General features: G+C 33.1%; 2 protein-coding genes across 4 annotated transcripts; one reads left to right on the top strand and one right to left on the bottom strand.

The window, feature by feature from the left end:
* Nucleotides 1–661: 661 nt before the first annotated feature.
* LOC8275191 (transcription repressor OFP5) lies at nucleotides 662–2,410 on the top strand. The gene has a single exon (XM_002522223.4). It carries the CDS (start codon nucleotides 994–996, stop codon nucleotides 2,245–2,247), a length of 1,254 nt encoding a protein of 417 aa, XP_002522269.2. The 5' UTR covers nucleotides 662–993; the 3' UTR covers nucleotides 2,248–2,410.
* Nucleotides 2,411–4,402: 1,992 nt separating this feature from the next.
* On the bottom strand, nucleotides 4,403–7,082 carry LOC8275192 (heat stress transcription factor A-4a). Of its 3 annotated transcripts, none has more exons than XM_015721215.3 (3): nucleotides 6,816–7,082; nucleotides 5,710–6,283; nucleotides 4,403–5,571 (listed from the first exon to the last, which is right to left on the bottom strand). In XM_015721215.3, the coding sequence occupies exons 2-3, from the start codon at nucleotides 5,923–5,925 to the stop codon at nucleotides 4,579–4,581; spliced, it is 1,209 nt and encodes a 402-aa protein (XP_015576701.2). In that variant the 5' UTR covers nucleotides 5,926–6,283; nucleotides 6,816–7,082; the 3' UTR covers nucleotides 4,403–4,578. The 3 variants fall into 3 exon arrangements, with proteins under 3 accessions (XP_015576701.2, XP_002522270.2, XP_015576700.2); XM_002522224.4 differs by having other exon boundaries at nucleotides 5,710–6,245; XM_015721214.3 differs by lacking the exon at nucleotides 6,816–7,082 and having other exon boundaries at nucleotides 5,710–6,768.
* Nucleotides 7,083–12,759: the final 5,677 nt, after the last annotated feature.

The raw sequence follows: 12,759 nt of genomic DNA, 5'->3' as shown, positions 1-12,759 counted from the left end.
TTCCTCTATCCATTATATCTGAAGTAAGAGTCAAGTTTCTTGATTCTGTCCTTAGAGTACAAACCTCCCTTTCCATAGGACACTGAAAATTTGTTGGCAGATGAAGCCTGGACCATTACAAGATACTAGTCCAATGCTACAATTGTCATTTGATTTGGGTCATTTCACTTTTGTATGCATGGACCTTAGCCCTAAGTACCAAACCCATATGTCACTGAATATTGGCAGCCTTGTTTTTTTGGCAATTAGCTACCCTCCTGCACTGGTCTTTCACTTAAAGTATAGAGGAAAAAAAAAAGTCATGCAATCTAGAAACAAAAAATAATAATAATAAAGCAAAAGGCTAAAGAAAGAAGGAACCAATTTGATTTTCTGGTACAAAAGAAAGGAACTCCTAAAATCACAAAAACAAAAGGAGAGAGAACTGGCAAATTTTTTTAATTGTCCAAATCTGTCTCTACTTCAAATCTGAGTAGGTGTTTCAGACAATGACAAAGCAGTTGTCTACTAATGCAAGTTGCACTGGGTGTGGATAAAAGAATTAGTTGCCATAAACTTTGCTGTTTGAGTGGGAGTTTGTATCAAATGAAAACTTTAAGTGTTTTTCTACTTATGCTATTTCTGCAACTAGGAGATGGAGAGATTAAAAAAGGTCTCTATCTAGGCATGAATTATATTTAAAGTACAACCCCATAAAGTGGAGAAGAAAGAAAAGAAAATTAAAGTTAGGCAAAGTGGTCACAAGATTTAGAGCGGGCCTTTCTTTTGAAACAAAATTCTAGCAGAAAACAAGTAAGAAACCCACGTTCCTATTTATCAGCCTAACTGTCCCCTAACTGCTAAAAGAACCACCTCTTCCTTCTCCCCCCATATATCTTCCCTATTCAGTTTCCTTATCACCTTCTTCTTCTTCTTCTTCCTCTCTGCTACTACCCGTAACCTCAACAAACCAAAGAAATCCCTTAAAGACCCTTCTATCGGTAACCAAGAAAGATGAAGTGGGGCAAGAAGAGAAAATCTTCTTCTCGTCCTTTCTTGACCTCTCAGGTCTTACCCACTTCTTGGCTTACAAAGTTCAAGCAAATGAGCATGAATTCAGGAGAAAAACAAGCAAAAATGAAGCAAAAAGGGAAGTGGAATTCTGTGACCACAAACCCCTCCAGCTATGCTACTAATACTACTGGTGTAGGAAAATTTTATGGAGGAGACGGCGATGCTTTTTGGAGATTATCTTTTGGAGAGGATAGTCTTGAAGGTATGAAGAGTAGAGGTGTTTTCAAGTCAGTTCGGTACAATTCAGACGATGATGATAATGATCTGGAATTTCCACCTTCAAGTTTCCAGAGCTATAGTAGAGTTAATGAAAAAGAAGCTCAGAAATTCAGTGACATGGTTTCTCATGCAAGGAAAATGAGAGGATTACCAAAAGAAATTGAGATTTTCCCTCGAGTGCAAACATGTATAAGAGAAAAGGTAGCAGAAATCAGAACACCAAGGCTTGGAGTTGAAAGAGAGAAGACATTGAGGAAAGGAAATTATGGAGTTTTTGAAGATAAACAATTAGAGGGAAGACAAGCTGAAGCAGAAAAGCATCCAAGAAAAGCAGTAGCCAAGAATATGTATGAAAGGAAACCTGGAAAATTTGTTGAAGGGGAGGATGTTAAGTTGGCTGCTGCGGATTCAAGAGATTCTTATCTAAGAGAAATTGAAGAAGACTGTAGCTTGTGTGCTGAGAAAGAAAGTGATGGATTTTACGCAGAAAATCATAGCTATAAATGGCAAAAGTTGAAAGAAAGGAAGATTGAAGAGGTCAAGTCGAGAAAAGAAGAGCAGAGGAAATCGGTATACATAAGCAGGGATGTGGAGAGGAAAACAAAGCAGAACAACAAAGTAAAAGTTAATTCTCCAAGAACAGCTTCAAAAGCTGAAATTTGCAAAATAAAAGCTCTTGAAGACATGAAGAAAGCCAAGTTGAAAGCGAAAAAGAAGGCAAAGGGGAAAACAGTGGAGGAATTTCAGGGCTTAGAGAGCTTTGCTGTGGTGAAATGTTCGTATGATCCTCAAAAAGATTTTAGAGATTCAATGGTTGAGATGATTAAGGAGCAGAACATTAGCCGATCGGAAGAACTTGAAGAACTCCTGGCATGCTACCTGACATTGAATTCTGATGAGTACCATGATCTTATCATCAGGGTTTTTCGGCAGGTATGGTTTGACCTAAACCAAGCTAGTTTCGTCGCGAATTAGAGAATGAAAAGAGTTAGTATGAATAATTAATTGAATTGCGCAAATGCTAGGGAAACTTGTCAATATCTTGTAAATAGGTTAGACGTTGCTATTATGGAATTATGCTTCTAATTGTAATTTGATCAAAGATATTATAGCTTCAAGTAACAGTAAAGTTGACAAATACTGTGCATGTGTACCATTGCATAGCCAGCATAAGACCAGTTATTTGCAATCCTTACTCGAAGTTACCTCCAATCAACTCATAGAAACATGAATGTTAGTAGTAGCATGAACCTCAGAAGTGTAATGGATGTGGTACAATTAACTGTTCTGTAGTCAACTCTTACGGCAATACAGGCATATGGTAAGAAAGTATCTACGGAAACTTGTATTTCCAAAATTCATGTGTCCTCATGCTGACTATAATCAAATCTTCTGCTGCATCTTGATTTTTTAAAATGAGCTTTCTCAGTGTGAAAAGAAAAAGGCAAGAAAATCATCCATATCAATCACATTGATCATCAATTACACCTTCCAATATGTCATTATAACTACTAGGATGCCAACTTCGTATGTAGTATAATCTATAATCTACTTATTCTAAAAGTGGCAAAATAGACAAAAATGGTACTTCCATCTTCAAAAGCAGCGTATGGTAAAGGCTATTACGAGGAACTGATGTTAGATTAAGAAATATTGCAGGCCCAGAGTTTGCTGCCTACCACAGTGTAGCCTCTAATCTATAAGAGGAGAGCCTAATGGCTAGGTAGGCCTCATAAAGAGAAGCTAATTTTACTTCTTACAGCCTCGAAAGGAAAATCCTGTTACGGAGCTGTCAATTTTTAAAGAGGCAGACAAGGGACAAAAAAAAAAACTAAACGAAGAATAAAGTGGTAAAAAGCAATAAAACCAAAGGTCATTGGATTCAGTTTATGTTAAAATCACCACATTAATCCATAACCACACTGACGCTATTCAAGGATGGATCCTAAGCAAGCAACTGTTGGAGACTGGAAGAACATGCTCATTCAGATTTTAAGGATAAGATATAGAGCTGGTGCTCCTGTCTTGCCATCATGGATGATTGAGCATTTCAACAATTAATTATATATGATTAATGCATGAGATCCTGAATTCTATTGATTATGGAAGAAGAATTTTCACATTCTGATAAGTATTATCTAGTGTAGCTGCAGGATCCTGCCGTAAAACTAATAACCAGAGCGCTTAAACTCCACAGATGAGAATGCCTATACTAGTAATTGTAACTTTACAAACTTTAACCCGGTGCCGCGTTACAAAGTTATATCCATCATCACGCCAGCCGATCCACAGTAAATGAAAGTTTAACACAATTATTTGAACCAGATGCAGCCAAATGGAAAGCAGTTCAATTCTCTTTTCCTAAATAAACAATGTACATAAAATAACATACAACTAACTCTTTAATGACAAATGAAGAATGAGATCACATGCACATAACTTCAAGCACTTGCCAACACCTCTGCAAAGTCATAAGTTGCTGTTCAAGGAAGTGCAAACGAGAAAAACAAAAAAAAAAACAAATTAGTTCAGGTTAACGTAATCCCCCAACTTAAAAGAAATTACACTTCTTTACAAGTTACCTATCAAAGATTTATGTCCACGCATCCATTTTTGTTCACCGTATTAACATTCTTACATAAGTTAAGGCTTGCCTAGCAGCCAAGCTTACAATTATGTCATTGATTCTTCAATTTTGTGATCGGATTGAACTTAAATTCGACATTGATGGCCTAGCAGCAATTCCACCTCATTCCAATTCCACCATGTTTTCCTCAGTTGGCTATTGCCATTTTTAATCATGCTAACAAGGTCGCAGAACTAATAACAGGGAAAAAGAGCTATGCCTGTCTTAGTAGAGGTGAAGAGAACCAATCCATGGTTTGTACATGAACTCCGTTTATATATAACCTATTCAAAGCGATAAGATCCAATATATAGCCACAGATAGATACAGAAAACTTCAGGAGATATAATTACTTGAAAAGCTCTCTACCATCTAGCACAGAATGAGGTACCAAAATCATTTTCATGCTTAAAGCTAACCAATAAAGCGATACTCAGCAGTTTATAAGACGTCAAAAAATATTCTACTCAGAAAACAAGTGAAGCACAATTAAACTGAAAGAGATTGTCAAAAACCTTCAAGTATATTAGCACCAATAGAACCATGGACATGAGATGCAACACAATTTATGAAATCAAACTGCAAAATCTTATTATTACCGCATCAAGCAAATCATACCTAAATCTATTACATCTGAGGCTCTGTGGCATCAAAAGTCGAAAAAAAAAACAAATGCCATATCAAGTTCTCTCTGCAGGAGTAAGATGCCCCATCTGTTCAGCAAGGTTATTTACATTCCTCATATTCCACCAAAATTTCCCCTGATCACTGGGTTTGATCTCATTTTTTCTATCATTAGAATCCTTCCTTTCGGATTGAACCTCCTGTGTGTCGGTTGATCCGGGGTTCTCAGTCAAAAACTGTTCCCAAAATACATCATTGACTCCAGTTGCCACAGTAGGAGGAGCAGTCCCGGCTGCCTGTTCCTTCGGGGGATCAGGCTCTGGGGCTGAAGCTGCAGCAGGCTCAGAATTCATATCAATAGTAGGGGATTTTGGCCGAATATCAATATTAAGTGGTACACAAGATATGGCTGGACTTTCTGCACAACTTGTAGATTCATCCAACTCCATGGTTGAATCCCGTTGGATGTTGGTTTGAACATCATCTCGAATACTTTCCCATAAGGTCAACGATGACTCCAACTGCTCAAACTGCTCAACATTTGACAGTGCAACAGAATTACTATCTGCATTTTCCCTAGCAATAGTTTGGCAGTCCTCAATGCTGGCCTCATCATAAAAATAACCAATTCTCGGCAACCTTCTCTTTCTATCATGGCCAGGTTCCATTTGTGACATGAGATTTAAAGCAAGCCCAGGTTTCTGCAGTACTCGAGCCACAAAAGACACCATAGTTTGCTGTCGCCGTTCCATTTGTTGCAATTTCTCCTTCAAAGCCTGCATTTGCATCTCAAATCCTTGCCGTTGCCGTTCCTGCCTCTTTAACTCCAGAACAAGTGCTTCTTTCTCATGTTTAAGCCTCTCTATATCATCCTTTAAACTCTGTCTTTCTGATTCCGTTAATGGATTAGATCCTTGTCCCTGGAGATTTTGCAAGGAATGGCTATGAACAGGTTTCCTTCTGTGAATGTTCTTCATGAGGTGTGGTTGACCTCTTATAAAATCTTCATTCGCAAATTCCCATTGTTCCGGATCTACCTTTCTAAAACCCTATTAAATTTAAAACATTCCATTCAGCCTAAACTAACCAAAACACAAAGCATATGAACATAGCTACGCATAAAGATGAAGAAGAAGGCAAAAAACAAAAACAAACAAAAAAACACAATAGAGAAAGCATTGGCTTACATATGTATTGAGCTGTCTGATGAAGCTTGAGAAGTTATTGTGCTTAAAGAATCTTGGGAGCAAATCCCTCGCAAACTCCGGTGGATTCCATACAATAAAGCTTTTATTACTCTGACTCCATGAAACAACTGAATTTGTGGAAGGATCATCCACCATCTCATATGTCTTTGATAGAAAAGGCGGCAGCGAGTTCGAACTGCCCTGAGATTCATCCATCCTAAATTCCAATCTCTAATCAGAACCACAACATCAACAAGACCCCAAAATTGTTCGCCAAGCAATCTGAAAATTCTTCCACTCTATAATATTGAATGGCGGAATCCCAGACAATCAAAAACCGTGATTCCAATCAAGTCAAAGCCCTTCTTCTAACCCTTAGAAGCACTGAGTTCCCGTAAAACGTCTAACCCAATTAACAAGCATTGAATCCAAACTGGGTACTTCTCAAATCAAATCAAAATCAAGAACCAAATAAAGTCCTCTTTATCTTGTATAATTCGCTCCAAATAATCAACCAACTGATACCTTCCAAATCCCTAAAACCCAATACAAAAACCCTAAAATTCCATCAAATCTGCATATAAAATTCAACAAAGTAAAATCCCTTTCACTCTCATATACAATCTCATTTCCCAGAGCTTGAAATATCAACAAATCCCAAAGTAATAACAGTGAAATCTAGAAACATAAAACAAAAAATAGACCCACTTCTCCAATTAATACATGAACAAATAAAGAAAAGACCAAATAGATACTAAAGAAAACCTAACTAAAAATATTGTACAAGTGCAAAGGCAACAGTTACAGGGCATTGCATTTATAGCGGAAACAACAAATATAAACAGTTCTCAGTTCTGTTATTAGTTGGAAATAACACAGACCCCCGCATTTGACAAGTCGTTAAACAGCTCAATAATTTATAAATAAATAATAAAATAATAAAATAACCCAATAAAAAAGGCAGAATTCATATAAACTAAAAGGGAAAACTTGGGGCTAAAGAAAACAAAGAAGGTTTATTAATTTAATAACTTTATAAATCAGAAACAAAACCCAGAACATAAACACCCAAAAATATTAAAAATAAAAAATAAAAAAGGTTTTACCTTGAAGGAAGAAGTGGGAATGATTTGATATGAAGAACGAAAACGACTTGTTTCTCTGTCGTTTAAGAATTTTCTTTTCCTCTGTTTTCGGGATTATCGCCCTATTGAGACGTGTAGGGAGATTTTCTAGGGTTTTAAAATTGATCTATGTTTGCGTGCTAAGTTGCTAATGGAAAAAGGAATAGCATTAAATTTTTGGATAAATTTGGATGCTAATAACAAACTTTGTTAACGTTAAATTATTTTAATATTTAATTTAGCATATAAACAAAAGGATAGGGTGGTCTGATGATTTGATATTAATTTTTCACTGATGGAAGATAAGGTTTTTATTTATGATTTAATAAGTTTCCAAGTCTTACAAGTGTACAGCAGTAGTATTATTAATATTTTGTTTCTGTCTGTAAAGATGACGTGTGCGCTTTGTTGGATATAAGAAGTGGTTCATGAGCCATGTCCAAACAATCTTCTACGTGTTTCAATCATTTACTCTCGTAATGTAGACAATTATTTATTCCAAAAACTCCCATTATTAAACGAAATAGAAAAAGATGATCATTAAATATAAAGAATTCTTAATTTGAGGATAAGTGAAGAGTTGAAGGAATATCAGTTGTATATTAGTAAAATAGCAAATTCAGTTTGCTTAGCGAGGGAGAGAAGAGATAAAATGTATGCGTGCGTAAGAGCTTATGCCGGTTTTTAAGGGTAATTTGTCAAAGATAGATGGAGACGGGGATGTAATAGAAGGAACCTTTTCTTCTTTTCATCCTTTGGCGGACACGTGGTCTGACCTTTTTACTCCAAAGACATTTTTTTGTCAAAATAAAATATATATTAATCTATGTATAATTCTTGTAAATATCATCCAGAAACAGAGAGAACCATTCTTAATTTTAACGCTATCATGCCTTTGAACTCAGTCCTCCTTATTATATTCACTGAATTAAATAAACTTTTGATAAATTTTAAGATGCAATAATTTACAGTAATCAATAATGATTTTATATAATTATTTAAATAAATTAATTTTTATATAAGATTATATACTAGAACATTTGTCAGTACATTTTTTAAGAAATCTTTTTTATATAATTAATTCAAATTTTATAATTTTTATTTAATAAACACATATAAATATTATAAATTATTATAAATTACTCAGAATTATTTAAAATATTAATCACATTCAAGTGCGATTCCACTGTTGGCCAATGCTTTGTAAAACAATTAGATACTAGCAAACCTATGTTCAGGTCAGATGAGTAACTAACAATTAGATACTAGCAAATCTATGTTCAGGTTAGATGAGTAACTGCTTTCACCGATATTTTAAATATTATGTTTTTTTTTTCACTGCTTTAAAAGTTATTATCCTTGTAATTCAATTAAAATTTTAAAAAATTTTGATACTATTTGATAATAATTTTTAAAAAATATGTATAAACTATAGACTTTTAAAGACTTTAAAAAGTCTGTAAAATATGAGATATCCAATTATAACTTTTATAAAATCTTCGTAAATAAATTAATATTTATTGACTGTTTTTATGCATTGTTATGAATAAAAATTTTAAAAATTTATTTTTTTTACATTTTTAAAGATTTAAATAGACTATTTTCTGAAACTCATTGTTTTTCTTTTAAAATCCTCATACATTGTCGTTTTCATTTATTTTTACTATACTCCATAGATAAAACTTTAGAAACTAAATAATAATATTTTCTTATATTCATACATATAAAAAAATTAATTGATTAATCTAATAATCTTTCTGCTAAAAGTGGTTTTCCTTGATTCAAATACAATATCTGAACCAAGAGACTCGAATGGTAAGTGTAAGCTACTGGACTTGATGTCTGTCGAATGGGCCTTGCGGTGTGAAAGTGAAGAGGACTAAGTCACGGAACAATAACATCCTTCCAGGTCCATAGTTCATTATATATAAAGCGTTCAAAATAAGTATGAAATATTTTTTATTTTTGCTTTAGATACTACTTTTCCTTTTAACCTCTTTCTTTTTTATTATATTATTATTAATAGTTTTATTATATTTTTAATTTTAATTTTATATTTACAGTGCATTTTATATTTTATATTTTTTATTGTAACACTATATTAAAATGAAATTCAAACCATATATAGAATAGTTCAATTTTTATAAAAAATATAAGATTTAATCAATTTTTAAATATATATTTATATTTTACTTTTCAAAGTTTAAATATTAATTATATTTTACAATTATATAATAATACTTTTATGTTAAAATTTAATTCTAATAATAAGATATTAAAATTAATAACTTTAAATTCATAATTATAATTTACAAAACATAATCATAGATTATGAACAAGTTCATTAGTAAGAATTATTAATATTAATCATAAAACAACAGCTTCGTAGATTACTAACAAGTTCATAATAAATATAAAAACTATAGATTCATTATACATATACTTGAATTCATATATAATAGCCATAAATTGATTAACATATACAGATTTGCACGTTAAAAATAAATAAATTATAAACGGTATGTTCATCAAATACATATATGAGATTCAAAAATTATAATTTAAGAAATTTATAATTCTAAGAAAATCATATGTTAATTGATGAATTTACATTTCACAAATGATAAACCTAAGATTATATTTAATAAACCTATAGGTTGTACTTAATTATCTTATTGCTTATAACTATATTTATCTATAAATCTTCAATGGACCTATATTGTACTGCCAATAAACTTACAATTTATATTTTGTGAATCTACAACTTATCACATATGAATAAATATGACGGTAAAAATTCAATTGTTATATAAAAGATAAATATGATATTTTATAAGAATATAAAATTATTTTTAAAAACCATTTAAAAAACTACTCATAAAAATATTAAAATTTATAAACAGGAACTACATTGAAAAATTTTATACAAAAAAGTTAATTCGTTATTTTTTCTATTGATATTTATAGTACTAAAACTATCAATAGAGAAATTAAATAAATATAAACACTCAACTATCAACAATAATCTTTTCTTAGAGAAATTCATATGATTTTAATTGGAAGAATTAAACAAATAAAAAACTCAATCGTTAATGTAAATTTTTTAGAAAAATCAATATATTTTTATTTATCTCTTAAAAATTATAAAATAATATAAATTTAATTGTAACAATTATAAATAAAATAAAATAAAATGGCAATAAAAATATGTACGAAATATATATATTTTATATTTGTGATTTGGTGTTGGATAGTGTTGCATATACTTCAAAGACTATATATAAAGCAAATTAGCTTTCGAGTTATGACTCTTGAACTAAAAATATTATAAAAAAAGAAAAATCACACACGTGTGGTATCAAGAAAATTCATATTTTTTAGATTTAGGACCATAATACATTATATTTCTGAGTCAAAAATATAATTTATATAAAATTACAATTTTAAATTTTTTTAATGAGTTAAGATATGAGATTTCAATATTTCAAAAATTTATTTGGATATAACACTTATTTTCTCATGAAGTGATAAGAGTGTTTGTGTTTTAGAAAGAGAAGTATTATATTCGAGTTCTTTTATCAGTATTAAATGAATTTTTAATTTTATAACAAGAATTATGAAAAATAGAACAATGAAGAATGTTGTGTAGTTTGTATATGTGAAAAAATTATGAATTCTTTACACGAAGCTGTTTGATATATATACAAGATTTGTTGTATTGAGAAAACTACTCTAACGGTTGCCTAACAGCTCTTTATGTTATGGGTATGGGTTGAAGTGACCTTTCCTGCTTTGCAGGAAAGGTTGCTCTTTTTTACCCTGAGGTCTATGATGACAGGTATGCACAAGCAACCTAGCTTGTGCAGCCTCTGAGTCCTCTTGAGTTTCTGACTTTCTTCCTTTTCCAACACTCCCCCTCAAGGTGGGTTCGAATAAGTTGATTGAACCCATCTTGTTGAGGATTGAATGGTGATTTTACTTGTCCAGAGCCTTTGTGAATATGTCTGTCAGTTGATCTTGACTTCTGACATAAGGAGTCTCAATTTCTCCTTTTTGAACCTTTTTCCTGATGAAGTGACAGTCAACTTCAATATGTTTAGTACGTTCGTGGAATACTAGATTTGATGCTATGTGTCGAGTAGCTTGGTTATCGCAGTGCATTTGCATTGGTTCTTTACTTTTAATTTCATATCTCTCAGGACTTTTTTGATCCAAATAAGTTCGCTTGTAGTGGATGCCATTGCACGATATTCAGCTTCAGCGCTTGATCTGGCCACTACACTTTATTTTTTACTTTTCCAAGTTACCAAGTTACCTCCTACAAAGACACAATACCCTCTTGTAGACTTCTTGTCACAGCTTCCAGCCCAATCTGCATCAGAGAAACCAACTATATTAGAAGTACTGTTCTTCTTCATCCAGATTCCTTGCCCGGGAGTTCCTTTGAGATATCTGAGAATCCGGTCTATAGCTTCTAGGTGGCTAGTGCGAGGAGCATGCATGAATTGGCTCACCATGCTAACCGCAAAAGAAATGTCAGGCCTAGTGACAGTAAGATAAATAAGTTTTCCTACTAAGCGCTGATAATGCCCTATGTTTGTTAAGGGTTCTCCATCTTCTAAATTAAGTTTAATTTTAGTTTCCATAGGAGCGGTAGCAGGTTTAGCACATATTTTTCCAGTTTCTTTCAAAAGATCAAGGGTATATTTCCTTTGAGATAGGAATAAGCCTTTGCTGGATTTTGCCATTTCTATGCCTAAGAAGTATGACAGCTGACCAAGATCTTTGATTTCGAATTCTCTTTTTAGACTTTGTTTGACATTTTCTATCCCTTGATTATCATTTCCTGTTATTATGATATCATCAACATACACCAAAATAACAATAATGTGATTGTGAGTGTTTTTCACAAACATAGAAGAATCAGATTCACACTTACTGAAGTTAATGCTTAATAGAAAGCGACTGAGTTTGGCATACCATGCTCTCGGGGACTGTTTTAGGCCATAGATAGCCTTCTTTAGCTTACATACCCGGGTAGTGTCTGAGGTTGACTTGTGTCCAAGAGGAAGACTCATGTGAACTTCCTCATCTAAACTGCATTGTAGGAAGGCGTTCTTGATATCCATTTGGAATAAATTCCATCCATGATTGATTGCTATTGAGAGAAGGATTCTTATTGTATTCATTTTGGCTACTGGAGCAAATGTCTCTTGATAGTCAACTCCATAGGTTTGAGTGAAGCCACGAGCTACAAGTCTGGCCTTGTATCTCTCAATGGTTCCATCACTATTGTACTTGATCTTGTATATCCATTTGCATCCTACAGGTTTTTTATTGTGAGGAAGAGGAACAATACTCCATGTATTATTTTTTTCTAGGGCAAGGAGTTCTTCTTCCATAGCCTTACACCATTTAGGGTCGGTGTTGGCTTCGTAGAAATTTATGGGTTCAGTGTGGTTTGAAATCTGGCAAAGATAGTTGCGATATTGGTTAGATAAGACATTATAGGAAATGAACTTCTGAATTGGATATGTTACCGTATGAGACACATAGTCTCTAAATTTTACAGGCGGTCTGGATTGACGAGTGGATCTTCTCAAGGTAATTTCTTCGTCTTCTTAAGGTTGAGTTCCTCCCCCTGAAGGAAGTAGCCTTGAGACAGGAGGGGACTCCCCCTGAAGCTGATGGTCTTGATCAGAGCTGCTAAGAGGTAAATCAGAGTTAAGCGGAAATAAAAACTGACAGGGTTCGTGAGTGAAGTCAACACTTATAGGACTGGTGAAGTAGGGATTAGTCTCGACAAAGGTGACGTCACGAGAAACATAGATTTTGTGAGTCAAGGGATCATAACATTCGTACCCTTTTTGAGTGGAGGAATATCCTAAGAAGAGAGTTTTGATAGAACTTTTATCGAGTTTATGTT

Source organism: Ricinus communis, chromosome 5 (genome assembly GCF_019578655.1).
Source record: "Ricinus communis isolate WT05 ecotype wild-type chromosome 5, ASM1957865v1, whole genome shotgun sequence".
Classification (NCBI taxonomy): domain Eukaryota; kingdom Viridiplantae; phylum Streptophyta; class Magnoliopsida; order Malpighiales; family Euphorbiaceae; genus Ricinus; species Ricinus communis.
Note: the sequence above shows the minus strand (reverse complement) of the source record. Positions and strands in the feature narration are given on the sequence as shown.

Excerpts from the sequence above, each read along its gene's own strand:
- LOC8275191 (XM_002522223.4), top strand. The coding sequence starts at position 994 with ATGAAGTGGGGCAAGAAGAGAAAATCTTCTTCTCGTCCTTTCTTGACC.
- LOC8275192 (XM_015721215.3), bottom strand. The coding sequence starts at position 5,925 with ATGGATGAATCTCAGGGCAGTTCGAACTCGCTGCCGCCTTTTCTATCA. Across the intron at positions 5,572-5,709 it reads TCAGACAGCTCAATACATAT|GGTTTTAGAAAGGTAGATCC; the intron begins GTAAGCCAATGC and ends TAAATTTAATAG.